The sequence below is a fragment of the Drosophila subpulchrella genome, chromosome 2L (genome assembly GCF_014743375.2).
Source record: "Drosophila subpulchrella strain 33 F10 #4 breed RU33 chromosome 2L, RU_Dsub_v1.1 Primary Assembly, whole genome shotgun sequence".
NCBI classification, from domain to species: Eukaryota; Metazoa; Arthropoda; class Insecta; order Diptera; family Drosophilidae; genus Drosophila; species Drosophila subpulchrella.
Window position 1 is genome coordinate 12,365,025 of NC_050610.1, and position 18,827 is coordinate 12,383,851.

An 18,827-nucleotide genomic window follows, 5' to 3' on the forward strand; every position below is an offset into this window, starting at 1 on the left:
ATTATGTGCAGCTGAATTGAATATATTTTGGGTAATCAACAAATAAAATCGAATGGCGGGAAACTTTATATTGTATGTTAGCTACCCATATAATATAGATTGAAACTAAACATTCATGCAAATGCAATTTCTCTAATGGTGTTTATAAACTAACTTTATTATGATTTAATCAAATACAATTTAATCCATAAATCAAAAAGGCTGAAAGAAAAACTTTAAAGTTTTTGTAGACATGCAATATTTTTTTTTGACTTTACTTTAGATTATTTTGCAAACAAAATACATAGTCGAAATGAAATATTTAATTTAAAATGGACTGGCAAAGGATTTAATACGCATATAAACAAACGAAAGCTCTTGATTTATTATAGATAATATTTCTGTAAAGGACTTATGATAATTCTTGTTTAAAATATTTAATAAATATAAAATAAATAAGCTATAATAGTGCTAATGGATTGAAGTGAAAATGGGAGCTTGCAAATAAATAAAGTGCTTTAAATCCTAGACTAAACATTTTTTAAATTAAATTAAATGGATAAGTTCTTATAAGCTTTGGCAACCTATATCCCTACTTTTAATTTTCCCATAAATTTCCCGCTCGGCTACAGCCAAAAGTAGGAAATCTTTCATTACATTTGGAGCCGCCCTCGGGGCAGCCGCAAACGTTGGCAATCATAATCCACGAACGACACATTGGGGCGCATTTAAACTGATTTCATATTGGATCAGTGAGTGTTTTCGCTTGTGCGTGTGGGGGTGAGAGCTGCGCTTGTGTTTGTGCCACCAATACAACCGCAGGATGGCAGGAAATACGTTTGCCGTATGTCTTGGCACGCACGCAGGAAAATTCAAGTCGTCGAGGATTTTGGGCAGGCGAAATTATAATGAATTTGTCGTGCATACTAGTACATATATTCCCCGATGCGTGACTCTTTGTCCTTCCCCCCCAAAAATAAAACAGACACAATGTGCCACGCCCACTCCATTTCAGGGCGATTTGGCTTAGTTCCGAGGAGATAAGCAGCTAAGTGACTTTGTCCCGACATCATGGCCCATGGGCTGTTGACGGTTTGGAAATCGTGTGCCTGAAATAAATACGAATTCTCGATGGTGTTGCCGATGTGATGTTGTTTGTTGGTAGATACAAATTGAATTAAAGTGCAATCAGTCGCCGCTGGTCGTAATAAATTAATGAAAACGTAGCGTAGGCGTTGGAATAAAATATTAGGTAGCCAAATTGAGTTATCGACATAAATCGTAAAATCAGCAGACCTGACCGAACTTGTAAATTAATGTTTATCAACTGGGATAATGGGTAAATAGCTGCAGCAGCGCGGCAGCCTTTACAGCTTAAAAGTTTAGAGCACAAATTCTTTTTTAATTAAATTCAAGTGTGGGACGGACGACCTTTTTTGCATGTCAAACGCGAGCAAAGGAAACTTCTGCTTTTCCCTAGCCTTTGAGAGAGTCATTTTCAAAGAAATTCACAAGTTATTCATGGCAACTTTTCGGGGGGAAAACTTGACTTGAGTGATATGTTACCAAAGAGTTGTCGCAGGGCCTGGCCAAAAAAATATTCCTCTCTAGTTTTTGGCCAAGGTCAATGGTTTACTGCAATCCGAAGCTTTAATCGAGACGAGATTTCGGCACAGGATCAGGAAACACGGCAAAAAAGTAGCAATCAATGCCAGTTGATTACCATTTGTGGAGTTGTCCTAACTCACTTGCCGATGAATCACGTTAATGAACTAAGTGAATTGGAAAAGTTTTCAACTTTTCGAGTTCGACTTTAGGATGCGAGTATTTGACGTTATCCTTGACGGTTTGACTTTCGAAAGTTAAATACTTGGGCTTTAACTTTAATGCGTACTTAACTTGAATTTCAAAGTTTTGTTTATTTTAATTTAATATGATTTTAAAGTTGGCCGAAAGTTTCAAATTGCCCTCGCTTAAGTTAATAATAATGGAGCAATTAGCTCATCATTTCTAAATATTTAAAGTGTTTTTAAAATTATTTGGCAAAAATGGTGGGTTAAGAGAAAATACACTATTAAAAGGTTTTTAGCCCCCCTCGCTCCATTTACTACTTAAAAATCCCCTTTTGATATTCATCATAAAAAAGGAGCTTAAGCCAACATGTTTAAGCACTTTTCATAAGTTTGTCACGTTCAATTTCCTCTGCCACACCTTCGATGGCTTCGATGGGCAGTATTTAGTTTAATGTATTGCCATAAATTTAATGCATACCCAAATTACAGTTTAAATCAAAATCCAGCTCAATGGTGGCCAATCCGAGGCAATTTCGAAATTGTGTTTAAATCGGTTTTTATGACCTCGATGGCAAAGTCAACTTGATGGCTGAAACAACATCATCCCACTGCGGTCGTAAAGAAATCTTTTGCCAATTTATTTATGCGATTTACAAAGGACATTATAGCCCAGACTAACATGAATAAAATTATGATAAATACATATTTAATGGCGGCCAAATGTGATTTGGAAATTTATTAAATCTAATTGCACTGCAATGTGCAATTGTGGCAAATTGTCATCTGTCACGGAAATTGAAGTGTTTGCGTAGCAAATCAGGGACATTTTCAAAGCGAATGCGGCTCCTTGGCAGTAACCCCATTACCACTAAGTGCCATTGCAGGCGGGCCAAGAAAAATTACCTTACGAGGGGGGTTAGGACGTATGGGGAGCGGACAGGTGCGCACTGTGGGGTGTTTACCCTAAATTCCGGAGACTTCTCTCCATTTGTTTCGATTTATGGAAGCAATCAATCTTACGAAGCCATAGAGCTAGCTTATGAAAACAAACAGTGCGGATTAACCTTATACCAAATACACTAGACCAAATAAAAACATCCTCAATTTGGGGGTTCAGAAAAAACAGTTTTTTTTTTAATCAGTCGAAAAGGTAAATATTTGTCTTTAAAAAAATTTTTTTTAATCAACTACATACATTTTCTGTACCTTTTATGAATACTGAATTGATTAAACATTATTTAATTAATCATTTTTGATAAAAAAAAAGATATTTGCATATATTTTTTTGCAAATACACATTTTAATTGAATTACATATAAAATGCTTTTTTAAAAGGAAAGTAAGGTATTTAATTTTATTAAAAGTGTTTTTTATTAACACATCCTGAATTATATTTCAACCCAAAAAAATATTTATAATAGGTTTGGTGGCTAGCAAAATACTGTATACAATTTTAAGTTAATCCTTAGCCCATACTTGCCACCAGTTTGGGCTTATCCCGCCCATGGTACTTCATGGCCTGTGTTTGCATTTGCATTTCATTAAAACACAGGCAGGTAAACAAGTTGCCGCCCATGGCACTCACTCGCTCACTCAGCGCGGTTCAACCTCAGACTGAACCTGAACCCCGACCTCTGAACGCGGATGATGATGGTGCTACGAGGATGTTGAAGGCGATGACGAGGACTACGGACTACGGACTGCTGACTACTGACTAGTGACTGCGGATGGTGAGCCCCACCCAATTGCTGTTGTTACAGCCTTTGGCCCGAATGCAGCCTCAAAGTGCACTGCAATTGCAAACGAGTGGGTTTCAAGGCGCCCACTGATTGCACGTGGAACGTGACACGCCCACGGGCATTACAATAAGTATACGCCCCGTGTGTTTCAATTAGTTTGCGTTGCGGCCGAATAAACACGTTAAAGGTGCGTGTAAACAAGCGGTAGGGGGGACATGAAAATGCCAGAAGATAATGACGCCATGTCCGTGGGCAAACAATAAAAGCCTAGGTCAAATTAGGCCGCCATATCAGACGTTATTCGGCCGGCAAACAAACAAACCAAAAAACACTGTCACTTGTCACTGGTGCGACCCCTGGATTTTATTTTATTTTATTATTTATTTATTTTATTTTCTCCCGAAAAGGGGCGGCAGGGAAACCGGTCATCTGGTCAGATAATTTTCTTTGTTTCCTGCCAAATGTTTTCATTTTTTATCCGCTATTTTTTCGCCTATTTTATCACGTTTCGCGTCTTTTATATTTTTTATGGATCCCCATCCCCTGTTTACTTTTAACGCACGTTCTTTCGGGGGAGTTTGGGGAACTCAGACAGGTAGCTATATGCAAATCAAACAGAGGGGAAATGGCGCTGACAAACGCCGCAAAAAAAAGTTTATGAGAGCAGGAAGGGAATATGGCAAATCCATTGGCATGGAATCCACGTGCATCCCAAGTGCCCCGGGGAAATTCGAGCGGCACAAGAAAGAACTTCCCTAATGCAATCCGCCCTGAATTCCGGCTTATGACAGCTCGAATGTCGAACTACGTGGCGGCTCGTTTCGCTTCTGATGAAATTTAAATACGTCACCGTCCTGATCCGATTTGAATTTACATGATTTGCATTTATTTAGGCATCTCCGACTTTCCTTGGATTGTTTCAAAGGCCCTGGGCTCATATATTTATTTTATTTCACCTTGTTCATTATTTTATCTAATCATTTTGGTTAAGTGAAACACAGGGCTTATACTTTAAAAATTAAATGGGGTCATTTGGTTTGGGTTCTTCATATCAGTACAATTTTCTTTAAAAAACGGTTTTGTAATATAGACCTCGTTATATTAGCAATAATCGAAATGGCACAACTTGGAAATTAGTTTAACTTTCTAATATACAGTCTTCATTTAAACCGCATTTTAAGAGATTTCTGCCAATTTTAAAAGTTTTTAATGGCATAGAAATATATTAAATTTGTAGGTTTTTCTGTCGCAGGAATATATATTATATGTAATTATTATATATATGTATTATTATATGTAATATACAAATTCGACATACACTCTTGAAGACTTTTTAAATCACTAAAAAATCTTATTCAATGAAAATGAGTTACTTTCTCAATATATTTTAGATACTGCAATTCACTTTTACTAAATGTTTGTGCAAACTGTAGACATTTATATTAACTACCAACTCATTATAATTAGTAACCTCTATGGGGTACTCATTAGGCTTACATCGAAGTTCCTTCCCAGTTATTTTAAGGCTGTTCACATGCTGATCGAGCAATAGCGATTGCCCAGTCAGTCAATTATTGACACATTATCTGCCACTCGGCTCACGCACTACAGCCGCAGCACTGACCACTGACCATTATTGACTCAATACCCAATGCAGGCGCAGTGGCACGGACCGTATCGCGTATACGTCATGTGGCTCAAATCGAAAACCGAACGACGCAACTCGCAATTCGCCACTTGACATGCGCACGTCTTTTTGGCCGCGTGCTCTCGCCTCGACGTCTGTTGTTGGACTGAAAGCCAGAAAACTTGTCAGAGGCTGTGGCTGTTGGCCAACTGAAAGCGTTAACATGCGCTCGCCAGCAACAGCTGCTCTGTTAACCGGATTGAGTGCCTCACTGGCCATTCATTCATAATTGTTTTGAGTGAAATTGTGTGTCGGCCTGATGTTTATTTTTGCTTTGAGGGAATACAGAGAAAACAAATAGAGAAAAGGAATTTTATGCATATTAAAGTGTTTAGTTTTGAACAATTTTGGATGGGTAAATAGTTACTTTACTTTTTTACTTACTTGCTGTACTATTTAGCATTTATTTCAGTCAGTGAATCAAGTGTTTTTTTTTTAAATTTTAAAATTAATAAATATTATAAAAAATTTCAATTTTAAAAGGATAATATATAAATCATGATACACCAAATACTTTGACGAAAGCTAAAAATAATTTATACATTTAGTAGACTTTTAAGATATGATTAGCATTTACTAGGCCCTAATAAAATGTAGACTTTTAAATTATGACTAATATTTGCAAGGCTCTTATAAATTGTGGTTGATATTGTATAAATATATTTGCATTGCATAAATAACCCTCCATCTATATAAGCACTGAAATTGGCCAATATTCGGATAAGTTATGATCATAAAAGGCCTTGGATTAGAAATTGGAAAGCCAGAAAAGTCCATGCAAAACTGGGGATGGTAATGTAACTGATATGGTTATGTATTTTTTTTTGCTGTGCCAGATTGTTTGGCTCGCAGGACGGAAAATCAATTTGGCTAAGTCAAATGCGCCGCTGGGGAGCAACTGAGTTAGCGTCATTCCCGCCACGTGCCTCGCAAATGTTAATGAGCCTGCGTGCCATAGCCTTTATTTTTATTATGCCCCACTACGATTTCTATGAATACATGGCCCCACGCACTTATATATGCAAAAATAGCAAAAAAAAAGGGAATTGTTGACCTTTCCCGCGCTTTAATGCTGCTGGCCAGAAAAGCATAACAAACAAATGCGCGTGAAATGTCAAAATCACTGTCTGCCAGGCAGTGGAAAAGTGGAAAATGGGAAAAGCAAGTGGAAACTGCGAAAGAAAGATGACGACGCATAAGCGAAAAACAAGCAAAATGCTAAGGGCGAGGCAATCAAGAAAAATTCCTCCAACAAATGGCATGGCAAATACAAACAGCAGCAACAACCATAGAAAATTCAAGTGGTTGCATGTGGGGTTTTCCTGGGGTTTTCCAAGGGGTTTTCATTGGAGCCGGGGCACGAGTTGATGATGAGGTGGCCCATAAACACACACATGCTGCCCACCAGAAGTCTTAACAAGACTCAAGTGAATTATAAAAAATAAATGCTCCAACGAATCCGACTCTTTGATACCCGATATGCTTCTGTTTTTTTTAGCGCTGAAAATGTCTCTATATTAAAGATTGGATTTTGTTTTCCTACTTTGTCTTTACTTTAAAGAATCTATAAATGCTTTAAACAATTTATAAGAAGGAAAGCCTTAGATTTATCGAAATAAATATTTAGGTTTCTAATAAAAGAAAACTAGACTTCCAAGTAAACATTCCACAAATTGAGTTTTATTTTTAGATACCTGTAATGAACGATTTAAAATTTTTAATTTTAATTTGAACATTACAAGTAAATGTCTTATCAAAAATAATAAGGTTCCTAAGCAACCATGCCATAATTTTATTAAATATATATGTTTTGTATATATTTGTTATAAAGAAAATTCTTTTATCTTTTATTATAATTTCTTGGCACGCAGACATATAAATTCTCTGCACAGGTAGGATGCCATAAATTGATTGAATATTTATTTATATACAATATATATCTGTTATAAGTAGAAAAAATTATCTTTTATTGTAATTTCTTGGCACGCAAACATATAAATTCTTTGCACAGGTTAGGTTTATAACAGGTACTGCTAAAATTGAAAAACAATCAGCTTTCAAAAGTTTACGGCTTAAGTAAAGAGATTAAACTTAGCTTGAGTAAAGCTCATACGATCTGAAAAAAGTAACCCCATAAGTAAAGATTAAACCAGCCAAATGGTGTAAATGCTCTTTAAAAGTGAATAAAAAAGTTATTGATAGTAAACGCACGCACAGCTTAAACCCGGAGTGTTCTTTGGCTGGAGTCCAGTCGAGAAGTGGCTGAATGCTGTGTTTTTTAAACTGCAGCTCCCTGCAGTTCCTGGCCAACTGCTTGTGGGCTAGAACAGTGTGTTCAACATGCTTTTTTCCCTGCTCTATTTTTTATCTTCTGCAACCGCTGGTAACTTGTGTGCGGTTTTGTTTGGCCTTCGTTTTATCGTGTGTGGCCAACAGTCTGTGTGTGCTGACAATTTTGTGCATAACGCCGGGAAGCTAGATACCAAATGCCCGAGGCTTAGAGCAACAAACTCGGAATTAGCCGCAAGAATTAGACCTCCTGCTGTGCCACATGTGGCAAGGGAATTTGCTGCGACTTACAACTTGCAACTGTAGCCACAATATGCCAATTTGTAATCACCCCCAGCACACACAAAAAGTACACTTTCTAGCTGAAAAGTAATGTATAACCTTTGCGGTATTTTGTGCCATTAAGAGCTACTTTTTAATTAGTTAAAGTTTATCGGAAAATTTGCATGCGCAAACTTTTGGCTGGTGCAACGCTGCGTATGCTTAACATTTTCCGTATATATGTGAATTGCATTGTTTGTGCAGAAATCAATGAGATTTTTTTTTTAAAACGTAAAACAATGAAGTAAGAAAAAACCTTTTCGCTTGAAATAACAATGAAATAAAACGAAGGCTTAGCAAATGGCTGAAAGGCTGTCACAAGCCAGATATTTTTGTTATTTTTGCCACTGGAGTGCATCATTAAAAGGGGATCTATTTACGCAAGGACGCATAACAATGCAGCAGCCGAAATCTTTCTGTTTCAGCCAAAGTCCAAAATCCAAGTTAGCCTTGGCTTTTTGGCCATAAGTCCCAGTTAATTGCATGCAATTCGGCAAGTTAAATCCCCCGTTTCTTGAGATGCTTTGCATTTAGATGGGGAATATTCCTTATATATACACTGCTTATATGGGTGCTGCTAGATCCAAAAATGTAAATGCGATGCAGGCGACGAAAATACGCTCCACTGCTCTCCCTCTTCATTTTAGTTTCGGGGGTTTTATTTTATTTTCGCCTTTTTTTGGTCCAAAACACTAATGAGCATTTAAGCCTGCGGCTTGGGCAGAACCTCGTTTTAATATTTTTTTTCTCTACTACTACTGCTGCTGTTGCATTTGCATAAATTGAAATTTGCAAATAAAGTTGCGCTTTTTAATTTAATTGATTTGCATTTTAAATGAAATTTCCAACAAAATTATCTCTAATTTTTCGTGTAATACGCTTTTCATACATAGTTTTTATTTGGCAGCCAGTTCCAAACAAATCCCCCAGTGCTTTTGCTTTTGATTTTTTGATTAGTTTTTCATTGATTTATGGGGATGTTTTATTGATTTCACACCCACTCTTTAATCAGCTCCCTTCGTTTTTGCCAATTTTAGTCTTGTTTTTCTCTGTTTGCTTGTACATATCTCATTCTGGGTCATTTAATGCGTATACGCAATATCTGCTGGAATTTCTTGGTAGCCTGGTAGCCGCAACAACGGAAGCGGTAAACCAAACATAAAAACCAACAGCCCTCTTAATCGTGTGCATAAATGTTTATGCCCCAGAGTGTGTTGGCATAGTTTTATGTCTCAATCGAAGCGTTTGCCAGGCAAATAAAAATAATCAGCAAGTCAATATCCCGATGGGCAGCGGAAGAAACGCTTAAATCTTCAGCAAGTCTATTTTCGGGCCACTTCATTATCGAGTTTGTTTTCCTGATGATAATGAAGTGGTTCGCTTGGGGGAATAAATCCCATGAATGATCTATGATGGCTAAATAATGGAAAAGCGCTTAGTTAATTGTGCAGCATCACACTCGCACGGTAAACGTTTAATATTGATTGCGACACGTGCAGAAATCGAATTATGTCGACATATTTCACTCGATTATTTCTGTCTCTCAATCAATTACCAACCTACTAAGGTGTCAAATACGTTTTAATATTAAATATCATTGGTGTATTTCTAGGCCTTTTTCATGCAAAATGTTTTAAATGCTTTTTGTAGTTATTTATTGCAACATTATGTTCAATAGTTATTTTTGCCGTTTATAATGTTCCTTTCAAGAGCTCAATAAATAAATTTTGTTTTAGTTACCATTTTACTTGAATTGTATCCAATAATCAAGAAATATGCCATGGATATTAAAAATACTTATATATAAATATATTCGACACAAACTTTTAACTTTTACTAGACAACTTTTTCAACTTTATTAATTTTAAAATTTTTATTAAAATAACTATTAAATATGAGAGACTGGAAATTTGTTTTATTGAAATCTTCTTGAATACATAAAAAAACATTTGTTGATATTTTATATTTTTTCTTGCCACAACAAGTCATTTAAAATACATTTTTTGTGAATTCAGTTGATTGAGGAAATATATTCGACACAAACTAATATCTAATTATTTTTGTTGGGACTTTTGCTCCTTGTAATTAATATATACTTAAAAATCTAAAATAAAGTAAATTATTTGTTATTATTATTGTTATTATTTGTTACAAATTTACAATTTAAAAGCCTGAATCACTTTCCTAATAAGCAAAAATAGTTTCAGTTCCACTGTTCCATATTCAACGACTCAGTTTGTTTTGCGCTGATCTGGCAACGTCGAACGAGCCGCGTGCTTTTGTAGTTTCCTTATTTCCGCTTAAAAATTAATTAATATAACTAAAGTATTCAAGTTAATTTTTGTGTTTTTCCGTCTGTCCCAACCATGATGTCGGAAGTGCTTCAGCGATCCGTTTCCATTGGGAGTAAAGGTAAGTGATAAAATAACAAATGCCTTAAAAACGGTAGGGCTTACTTCCTACTTATTTGGAAGGAGCACCCGATCCGGTCGACCATTTCCTGGAGCGGCACCTTCTCTACCGGAAGCACATGGTAATGGACCCCTCGTGCTTGTTCCGCGTGATCGCCGAGCAGGTCTACGACAGCCAGATGCTGCACCACGAGGTCCGCATGGAGTGCGTTCGCTACATGTTCCGGAAGAGGCGCAGTTTCCGGCGATTTGTGAGTGGCGACTACGACGAGTACCTGTGGCAGCTGGAGCTGGCCAGGACGCCGGGCACCATGCTGGAGCTGCGCGCCCTGGCCCACCTGTACCGTCGGAACATCATTATTTACAAACCCTTCGATCTGGGCCGTCTGGTCATCGACCGCAAGGACTACCCGGAGACCCTGAGGATCTTTGTTAGCAACCGCGGGCACTTTGACTCCGTGCTTGAGAAGTCGGACATCGAGATGGCCGCCATTGCCCAGGCCGTGGCCTTCAAGATGCTCTACAAGCACTTTTTCCGCCTGCCGGACATCGATTTTGCCGTGGAATGGATGCTCTATCCGGAGACCTTCAGATGGGGGACCGACTTGGAGTTCGATCCGCTCGGCAATGTCATCCGATTGCTGTGCAGAAACGGTCGCAGTTTCAAGCTCGATCGCCCCGAGAACACCCGTTGTATCCTGGCCAACTACCGGGAGTGTCCGTTCCACAATCCCAACATAAAGCTCGGCCGTTATATGATGTCCTGCATGCGACGTTTTCTCGAGCGGAATCGCCCACCCATCTCCTATATGACAGCCAAGTCCCTGGATCCCTATATGTATCGAAACGTGGAGCTTAGTTGCCTGAACAAGGACATTCGCGAGGGTAATAATTCGAATGTCTATAAAGGCGACTATGACTTCAAGGTGGGAGCCAAGTGCCAGGTGGAGTTAGAGGCCAAACGGCAGCTAAGCGTTTGCCATATCCAGGCCATTAATGAAGATAAATCCTCCTGCCTGGTGTTTGTCGAGGGGCAGGGCAAATTTCAAGACGTGCCCTATAAGAATCTACATCCTCCGCCGCCAAGCGAATTTCAACCTTGGGACTGTCAGCCCAAGAAGCGGTTCAGCCGAAATCGACGCAACCAATTGAGACGCATAAAGAGGCAGAGGCAAAAAGAGCAGTGGCAACGACAAATGAATCAACGCCAAGACTTCAAAGAAACTGATCCAGGTCCCAAAAAGCAGTCTCAACCAACTCCGCCTGTTAAATGTCAAGTGGAATCTCGGCCTGACCAACAGATATCTACGGTTCCGTCTGTCCCTCAGTTCTCCACGCCTCCACCGCAGGCCATTCCCCGCCCGGTTTTTCTACCGGCTCCACCGCCCCTTTTTGGTCCTCCTGGAATAATGACACATCAACTGATGATACGTCCTCCCGGGCCAATCTTCTATGTCACACCACCACGAGTTGAAGCTCCGACAGGCCTGATGCCGCTTCCATTTGTTGTCCGCAACTCATCCGTGATGATCAATTCTGTTAATGAGCCCAAGCCGCCTCCTACATAGTTGCACCCAATTTTTTTTATAATGTTTGCATTTTTTTTCATCCCTCTAGAGTTATAAAACTGATAAATAACTAAGTTTAGTCTGTAAAAAATATCTTCTTTATTATAGTTCTTCAATAAAAAAATTGTAAACGCATATGTATTTTAGTGTTTATTTTTGAAATATTTTAAATATCCACTTATCTATTTCAAAGTCACAAAAATATTTATTTTACTTTGTGGTTGCAGCTCTTTGTAAATGTATGACTATTTGGATTATTAATAATGTAAACTATGTAAGTTTTAAACTTTGAAATCACTTAACTAGCTACACATAAATTAAATTTAAAATGTTTTTCAGTTTAATTCAGTTCGTCTCCGGATGTTGCCTCCACTGCGGAACGCAATTCTCCGGACAACCGACTCTGCAGATTCTTGTTGATATTGTCCACCATGTCGAAGGCATCTATGATCATCTGGGCCTCGCCCTGGGCCTTTTCGCTCATCTGCTCCAGACTTTTGCGCAGCTCCTTGTGCTCCCCAGTCGCATCCCGCTGCTCCGCCTTCTGATACAAGCTGGTGCGTGAGAAGAGGGCGGTGGAAGTGCCATGATCCGGCTGCTTCTCCAGTTCCTCGGGCAGGGGGAAATCAATTTCGAAAGAGAATCTTCTCAATTCCTCGAACTTGGCTTCCTGGACCTCTTTGTCTTGGCCATAGCTTATAACCACCGCCTGCAGGACAATGTCGCTGCCGGGTAGTTGCATGTAGGCAATCACATCCTTGAAGAGATTCTCCTTGCGCCACACGGTTTGGCGGTACTGCACCACCTGGTAGACCACCATCTCCGGCTCAGGACTGTATTGCACCAGCATCCAAGTGTCATCGGTCATGGCCTCCGTTTCGGTTCCCAAATTATCATCGAAAGCGAGATCAAAACTGCGTGCTTTCAGGTGCAGTAGAATCTTCTCCATGTAATCACGACTTTCGTAGGCATACAAGACATGGGCAATGCAGCCGGGAGCCAGGCTCACCAGGGGATTACCCTTCAGCTCGGGCTTTGTGCTTATCCACATCACATTGTTCGGGGAGACCAGTTTCTGGACCAGACGCTCGCCCGACTTCTCGTTGTCGGTGTACTGGACCAACAACTGCTGGGCACTGGCATCCTCGCGCTCCACCTTGCTCATGGAAAGCAGAGCAGCATCGACCAGGCGCCTCTCATCGGCGGCCAGGATGAGTTTGGCCTCCAGCACCATTCCATTGACCCGGAACTCCACGAAACGGGTCATGTACTTGTCTGATACATCCGATTCTAGCAGCTCCATGGAGTGGAGTACGCACAGGCGGGGCTGGCCATTTGGTTTACCATTCTTCATCGACCCGTCATCCACTTCGGCCAGGAACCAGGACAGCCGAGTGGCTGCCAAGGGAGCATGTGCGTTCACCACGGCGCCACTGTTTGCAGAGTCATCCAAACCACTGTCGTTGCTGATGTTGCTCATAGTGGCGGATATTTCTTTTGAATATGTATTCTCAAATTCTTTTAAAATATTATTTCTGTGTTTTTATTTTTAATATTTTTTTAAAAGTTTATCTTAAATAATTTCCAAGTTGTCTGAATAGTTAGATGTGTTGCTGACTGTAATGCTTTTGACAAACTGATGACTCCTTCATCGCTGAAAGATATTTTATAGGTTTAACTTAATATACCTGCATTTTTGAGGCCCAACATCTGGCAGGGATTAAACCGTAGTTCAGCTCAAGTTGGGATTATTCTAATTGTATATTACCTGCAAAGGTAGCTGATTGCGCGGATTTCCCCCAATACGCAGCTGCTAAATGGCAGTAAATGTGAATTGTACATTTGAAACTGTAGCAAAATCTACATTTCTACCTGTTTCCTTGCTGCTAATTTGATAAGTGCAAAATAATATGCATTACAAATCAAATTTAACTACTATAATCCATCAGATAAAACTAACTTCAATACCAAAACATTTTGATTATAAAAACCAAATATATATTTTAGAAAGTTACTTAGAAACTTACATATGAAACAAAATTTTAAAAACAGATTTTGAAAAGAGGATTACACTGTCAGCTGTTTGATAAATGTAAACACTTTTAGTTTTCACAAGCTAATGCGATTGGTACTCAACAACTTTAGATTCATCTTCTTGAACGTCATTATCCTGGCCAGAAACGATACGAAGGAACAAGCTGGATGTCTGAACCGGATCACACACATCCTTTAATGGTAAATGATCATCGCTACCCATGTAAACTAGTTCACCGGTGACTGCTCCTCGACCAAAACGACCTCTTTTTAGTAGATTATCTCGATGACGGATTAGCTTTGAAAAATCAAATCTGTGAAAGGGTGATTTCCTGGACAATTTTAGGGCGTTGGTCAGGGAGAAGAAGCGCCCGGCTTGTCCAGCGGGAACACCCAAAACTCGAGTGGAAAACTCGATGGCCCTTTCTGTGTCGACTTTTACATCCGGCACAATCTCACCGCCTCGCTCCCGTGGACAAAGAGCGTCGAATCCCAGTGGGCACGCCCTGGGATCATGCTCCCTGCGCCTGTCCAGCTCGCAGAATGTGTGGATGTCCTCAAATAACCCCAAGGCAATGGCTTCATTGATCGCGGTTCCATTGACCAGAATACAGCCCAGGACATTGCCCGTCGCCATCTCACGGACGTTGATATGGTAGATATTGCCCTCATTCCGGAGTATGGTCAGCACCACTTCGCTGAAAGATCTTGATCCAATCAGGTGAAGTAGTTCGCTTAGAAAGGTATCCAGCACTGGCTGTCTGCCATCGCCACAAAATTGGCAACCACATGGTAGTTGATCTCCTGGCTGGGTGTTCCTTATAGACAAATTGGAGGCGTACAGCTCGCTTATCGTAGATTTCCTTTGCAATTCACATGGTCTCTTATCCCGATCCCTAACATCCAGGTTCATATCCGACATTTTTATCTCAGATTGTGTTGCAGTGGATTTAACACTGCGCTGAACTTTCGAGCAACTGCATTTTGTCTTCTGTTCTGTTTCCAAAACCGTTTCCCCCTCCGATATGGTGACCTTTTTGGGTCTTTCGTCCTCCATTAGAGCACCTGGCTCCAGGCTTTTGGGCTTGTTAAATAGTTTTAATAGTTCTGCCAACATTCCGTCGAAAGAGTAACTCTCAGATTCTGAGTTGTGAGCTTGTTTATTCTCACACGTCTTGGTTTTTGAAAATAGATTGACGAATTGCTCAATCAATGACTTGTAGACTTCCTTTTCCTCCGTTTGGTTAGATTGTGATAGCTTTGAAATTTTATTTTTATCCAAACATGATGTGGAAGAAGCCTTTCTTGCATTTAAGGACTCGTCATTGGGTTTTGTTACTCGAACAACAAACTTATCAAGTAGATGATTAATCCCTTGTTGCTTCGAATTTTGTTTTGAAGGAATGGAAGAACAGCAAGGAGAAATGGGCTTCTGGATCTTATTGGTTTTACCACAAATCGTTTCCTCACTTTTGGACTTGGCAAAAACCCGATTGAATTGTTGCAGAAAATTATCAGCATCTTCTAAGCACTGAGTGTCTATTGACTTTTGATTATTCTTTCTAGAATCTCCAGCTTTATCATCATTACAACATTTTGGGAGACCTGATATTGATACACTTTTTCTACAATTTTCATTGTTATCCCTACTGCATTGCCGGGCAATGGGTTTTTGGATATTGTTTGGGGAACTCGCTTCGCATCCAGCATTTTTTGATTCGTTGGTTTGATGCGGAGATTCCGACTTTATAAAAATTTGAATAAATTCTTTGGATAAAGTTCTGTTGCACTCACAATCATCATCGCCTTTTTTCTGTATGGCCTGGTCACAGGTTTCTGGTTTTCTTGGTAACTGGCATTGTTTCGGTTGAGCCTGAAATATAATCTTACATTCGGAAGGTTTACTTTCCCGGGCTTTCCATGATTTTACAGAGCCTTGCAGATCTTTCAGGGATCGCTCTTGCCTCCTTAACTTTGTTTCTAGTTCCTCTACCCTATCTAGAATTTTGGAGCAAGTTGAAGGTCCAGAGGCATTATGATTCGATTGAATTACTTCTGATGTGCGTGGGTTTTCATATTGTGTCTCCTGATCTACTTTTTGCGAGGTAACTATTAATGGATGCGGTGGGTGCTCCGCTTTACCTTGATGCACTCTATTTGTAAATTCGGAAGGTATGAAAGACCCTCCATTTACCACGATAACTGGACGCCTAAAGAAACTTCTTCGCAATGAAGAATTTGATTTTTGAGGTTTTCCATCCTCATGTTCAGGATTATCTTTCTTGTGTGGTTCCGATTTAATAGCACTTTTTCTAGGTTCTTTAACAACAATCATTTCCGTTTGGGTTTGGGTGTTGTTTAGGTTTTTTGTCGAATCTGATACCGATTGTGTTTCTGCATCTTGCATATTTATTACAGATTGGGTGGATGCATCTTGGCTGAACTGGCAATCTAGAAAGTCAGGATCAATAGTATCCTTTTGGATACCCGTTTGAGTAGCCATCTCATGGGTGGACACGGTTTGGGTCGATTCCGAGATAATGGATAACGGGTGATGCTTAAAGCCGGCGGGCACCGAACGACCCGCAATGGAACGGCAGCTGCAAGCTCCTCCCGCAGGTAGGCGGCGACTATCCAACCCGTTGGTCACCAGATCGGCGGAGGAAGCATCTGCAAAATATAAGGGCAATAAACGGATTAGGTACTTTTTCTACCAGACTACCTGACAGACTTTTCGCGGTGATATATAAGCCAGTGACTTATAAGTATCAATTCAGTTTACAATTGGAACACCAAGCATATGTAACTATGGTGAGTCAGAATATTACGAACTAGAACTTGGAGAAACGGAAAGAACATTGAATTTTGAAATTGGAAATCGTAGTTTTCATTAAAGCTTATGGAAAAGAACAAGATATAATCTACCATCCCAACGTAAACGACTAAAATATATTTTGAAATATTTAAAATAAGACCCTCTTTTTAAAATGTTGACCAAATATATTCCCCTGCAGATCAATCGTCGCCAGCGTTTGGAATTCGCCCTGACCCTTTTGCCCTACGATCCCGAGACGGTTCAGCTTTCGGAGACGCAGAAAAAGGTGGAGCAGATCATCGCCCGCCTGCGCACAGATGACTCACTCACGGAGGAGGAGGGCGAGGATGGCAAGATGCGGCGTATCCAGGAAGCCAACGAATTTGCCGATTGTGCCATGCGTCACATCGAAATGTCGGATAATGGCAAGATGAGCACCCTGGAAACCCTGACCCTGGCTGCTGAGAAACTGCTGAGATCACAGCGATCGCCGCGTAATGAAGATGAGCCGGATCAGGATTTCGATGAGATTGTGCAGGATGTGGAGAACGCGCAGCTGATGAGGAGCACCATCCTGGCGGTCAATGAGGCACGCATGAAGCTCCTCCAGCAATGGGAGCGGAGCAAGCGCAAGGCCCTGGATCTCCTGACCGTCGAGATCGAGAAGGTGCAGGAAATGGACCGGGAGCAGGAGCAGGAACAAGAACAGGAGCCAGATCAGGAGCAGGAGGTTTCGGAGCCCTTTGATGTGTTTCGCGATGGCGCCGATGAGCACAACACCTCGACGCCAAGAACCAATGACGAGGACCTTGGTCTGGATGATGACGATGAGGATTATGTGCCCGGTGGCGGCGAGGAGCCGGTGTCCAACAAGAGGAAGCGCTCTAAGAAGCCGGTGACCTCCACGCCGAATGCGAAGCGTCGGTGTCCTGGCTTCGAATTCGACCAGGACAGCCAATCTCCGATGGTGATGATCGGTCCCAATGGCACCGAGGTATCCCGCGTCAGCCTGAGCGCCATCAACTGGGACATGACCGGACCCTCGATTACCAGGAAGCTGCTCTGCGAGATCTTCGACCGGGACACCCTGGCCCACCACACGCTCTCCGGAAAACCATCTCCGGCTTTCAAGGACTGTGCCCGCCCCAGCAAACAGCAGCTGGATCCACTCAAGGTGGCCGATCTGGTCTACCTGATGACCAATAGCCTGGACATGACTCCCCGGGAAGTGCGCACCGCCATCACCACGAAATGTGCGGATGAGAACAAGATGCTACGGTCGCGAATGCAGCGCAAATCGAAGTAGGGGACTCCCAAGGATCCCCAGGAGATTCTACTTTACAATTACTTTGGGAATTCTTTAGTTTCCAGAGCAATTCTCTGGAAAACGGAAAATTTATAAGTCTCCAGAAAATTTCTCTAGATTCTTTAAAGAATTTTCGGAAAAAAAAGGATTTTGTAGATATATCCTGGGAATTGTTTTGGAATGACCTTGCTTAATCTTTCTTATCATATCATACATAAGTCCTTAATAATTTCATGACGATACTATAGTAAACTTAGTCCCGGCACAGCCGAAAAAGCCAGTGCACCGATTGAATAAAGTTACCCATTTTCTTACCCAAAAATTTAGTGGATATGAAGTGAATGCGGGTCAGGGAATCATCGCTTTGCGTTTTTTTGGGAAAGTCCTCGCATCTGAAACACAAATTAAGATTGAGGATTTGAAAAACTTCTCGAGGAATCTCTCACGTCTTACCTTTCCAGTATATGAGTCAGGTTTTTATAAAGCCGCTGATGCACAAATTGCTGAGCAGCCAAACTCTTTTGGAATTGAATATTCGTGGCACTCATTTTTTTGTATTAAAATTTTACAGATAATTTGGAAAATGTACAGCTGAATTTGATTGTCAAAATATTTGATGCGTGTTGAAGCACTGGCAAGAAACCGTTTCCGTTTCTCTGAGTTCCGAAAACAACGGAATCCAATTTAAAACATGATAGGAACGCAGAAGTGAAACCACTAAATTTAAAATTAAAATTTTATTTTTTAATTTTGTACTGTCGTTATTATTATAATCAATAGTCATTTAGGAAGGGACAATATTTTCAATTAATATATTTCTTTGTAAGTGAGTGCAGTGGCTTTTTATTTTAAAGATATATTAAAGTAATATGGGTATTAAAATTT

The 18,827-nt window shown here is 40.3% G+C and overlaps 5 protein-coding genes across 7 annotated transcripts in view; 2 read left to right on the plus strand and 3 right to left on the minus strand.

Annotated features, from left to right (window-relative positions):
• LOC119548395 overlaps positions 1 to 5,295 on the minus strand; it is a 34,090-nt gene extending 28,795 nt beyond the window's left edge. Inside the window, exon 1 of the mRNA XM_037855621.1 lies at positions 5,009 to 5,295. The gene's annotated coding sequence lies outside the window, so the exon portion shown is untranslated. The remainder of the gene's footprint in view (positions 1 to 5,008) is intronic.
• A 4,787-nt stretch (positions 5,296 to 10,082) lies between these two features.
• LOC119547630 (protein ovarian tumor locus) lies at positions 10,083 to 11,827 on the plus strand. Of its 2 annotated transcripts, none has more exons than XM_037854561.1 (2): positions 10,083 to 10,220; positions 10,286 to 11,827. In XM_037854561.1, the coding sequence occupies exons 1-2, from the start codon at positions 10,175 to 10,177 to the stop codon at positions 11,785 to 11,787; spliced, it is 1,548 nt and encodes a 515-aa protein (XP_037710489.1). In that variant the 5' UTR covers positions 10,083 to 10,174; the 3' UTR covers positions 11,788 to 11,827. The 2 variants fall into 2 exon arrangements, with proteins under 2 accessions (XP_037710489.1, XP_037710488.1); XM_037854560.1 differs by having other exon boundaries at positions 10,093 to 10,220; positions 10,283 to 11,827.
• A 92-nt stretch (positions 11,828 to 11,919) lies between these two features.
• LOC119547451 (early boundary activity protein 3) lies at positions 11,920 to 13,636 on the minus strand. Of its 2 annotated transcripts, none has more exons than XM_037854313.1 (2): positions 13,556 to 13,636; positions 11,920 to 13,497 (listed from the first exon to the last, which is right to left on the minus strand). In XM_037854313.1, exon 2 carries the CDS (start codon positions 13,265 to 13,267, stop codon positions 12,128 to 12,130), a length of 1,140 nt encoding a protein of 379 aa, XP_037710241.1. In that variant the 5' UTR covers positions 13,268 to 13,497; positions 13,556 to 13,636; the 3' UTR covers positions 11,920 to 12,127. The 2 variants fall into 2 exon arrangements, with proteins under 2 accessions (XP_037710241.1, XP_037710240.1); XM_037854312.1 differs by having other exon boundaries at positions 11,920 to 13,441; positions 13,556 to 13,627.
• A 192-nt stretch (positions 13,637 to 13,828) lies between these two features.
• LOC119546670 (early boundary activity protein 1) lies at positions 13,829 to 18,233 on the plus strand. Its single transcript, XM_037853129.1, has 2 exons — positions 13,829 to 14,022; positions 16,836 to 18,233. Exons 1-2 carry the CDS (start codon positions 13,990 to 13,992, stop codon positions 17,940 to 17,942), a joined length of 1,140 nt encoding a protein of 379 aa, XP_037709057.1. The 5' UTR covers positions 13,829 to 13,989; the 3' UTR covers positions 17,943 to 18,233.
• Positions 13,841 to 18,591, minus strand: LOC119546669. The gene is made up of 3 exons (XM_037853128.1): positions 18,396 to 18,591; positions 18,258 to 18,334; positions 13,841 to 16,491 (listed from the first exon to the last, which is right to left on the minus strand). Exons 1-3 carry the CDS (start codon positions 18,488 to 18,490, stop codon positions 13,904 to 13,906), a joined length of 2,760 nt encoding a protein of 919 aa, XP_037709056.1. The 5' UTR covers positions 18,491 to 18,591; the 3' UTR covers positions 13,841 to 13,903.
• Between the last annotated feature and the right edge of the window lie 236 nt (positions 18,592 to 18,827).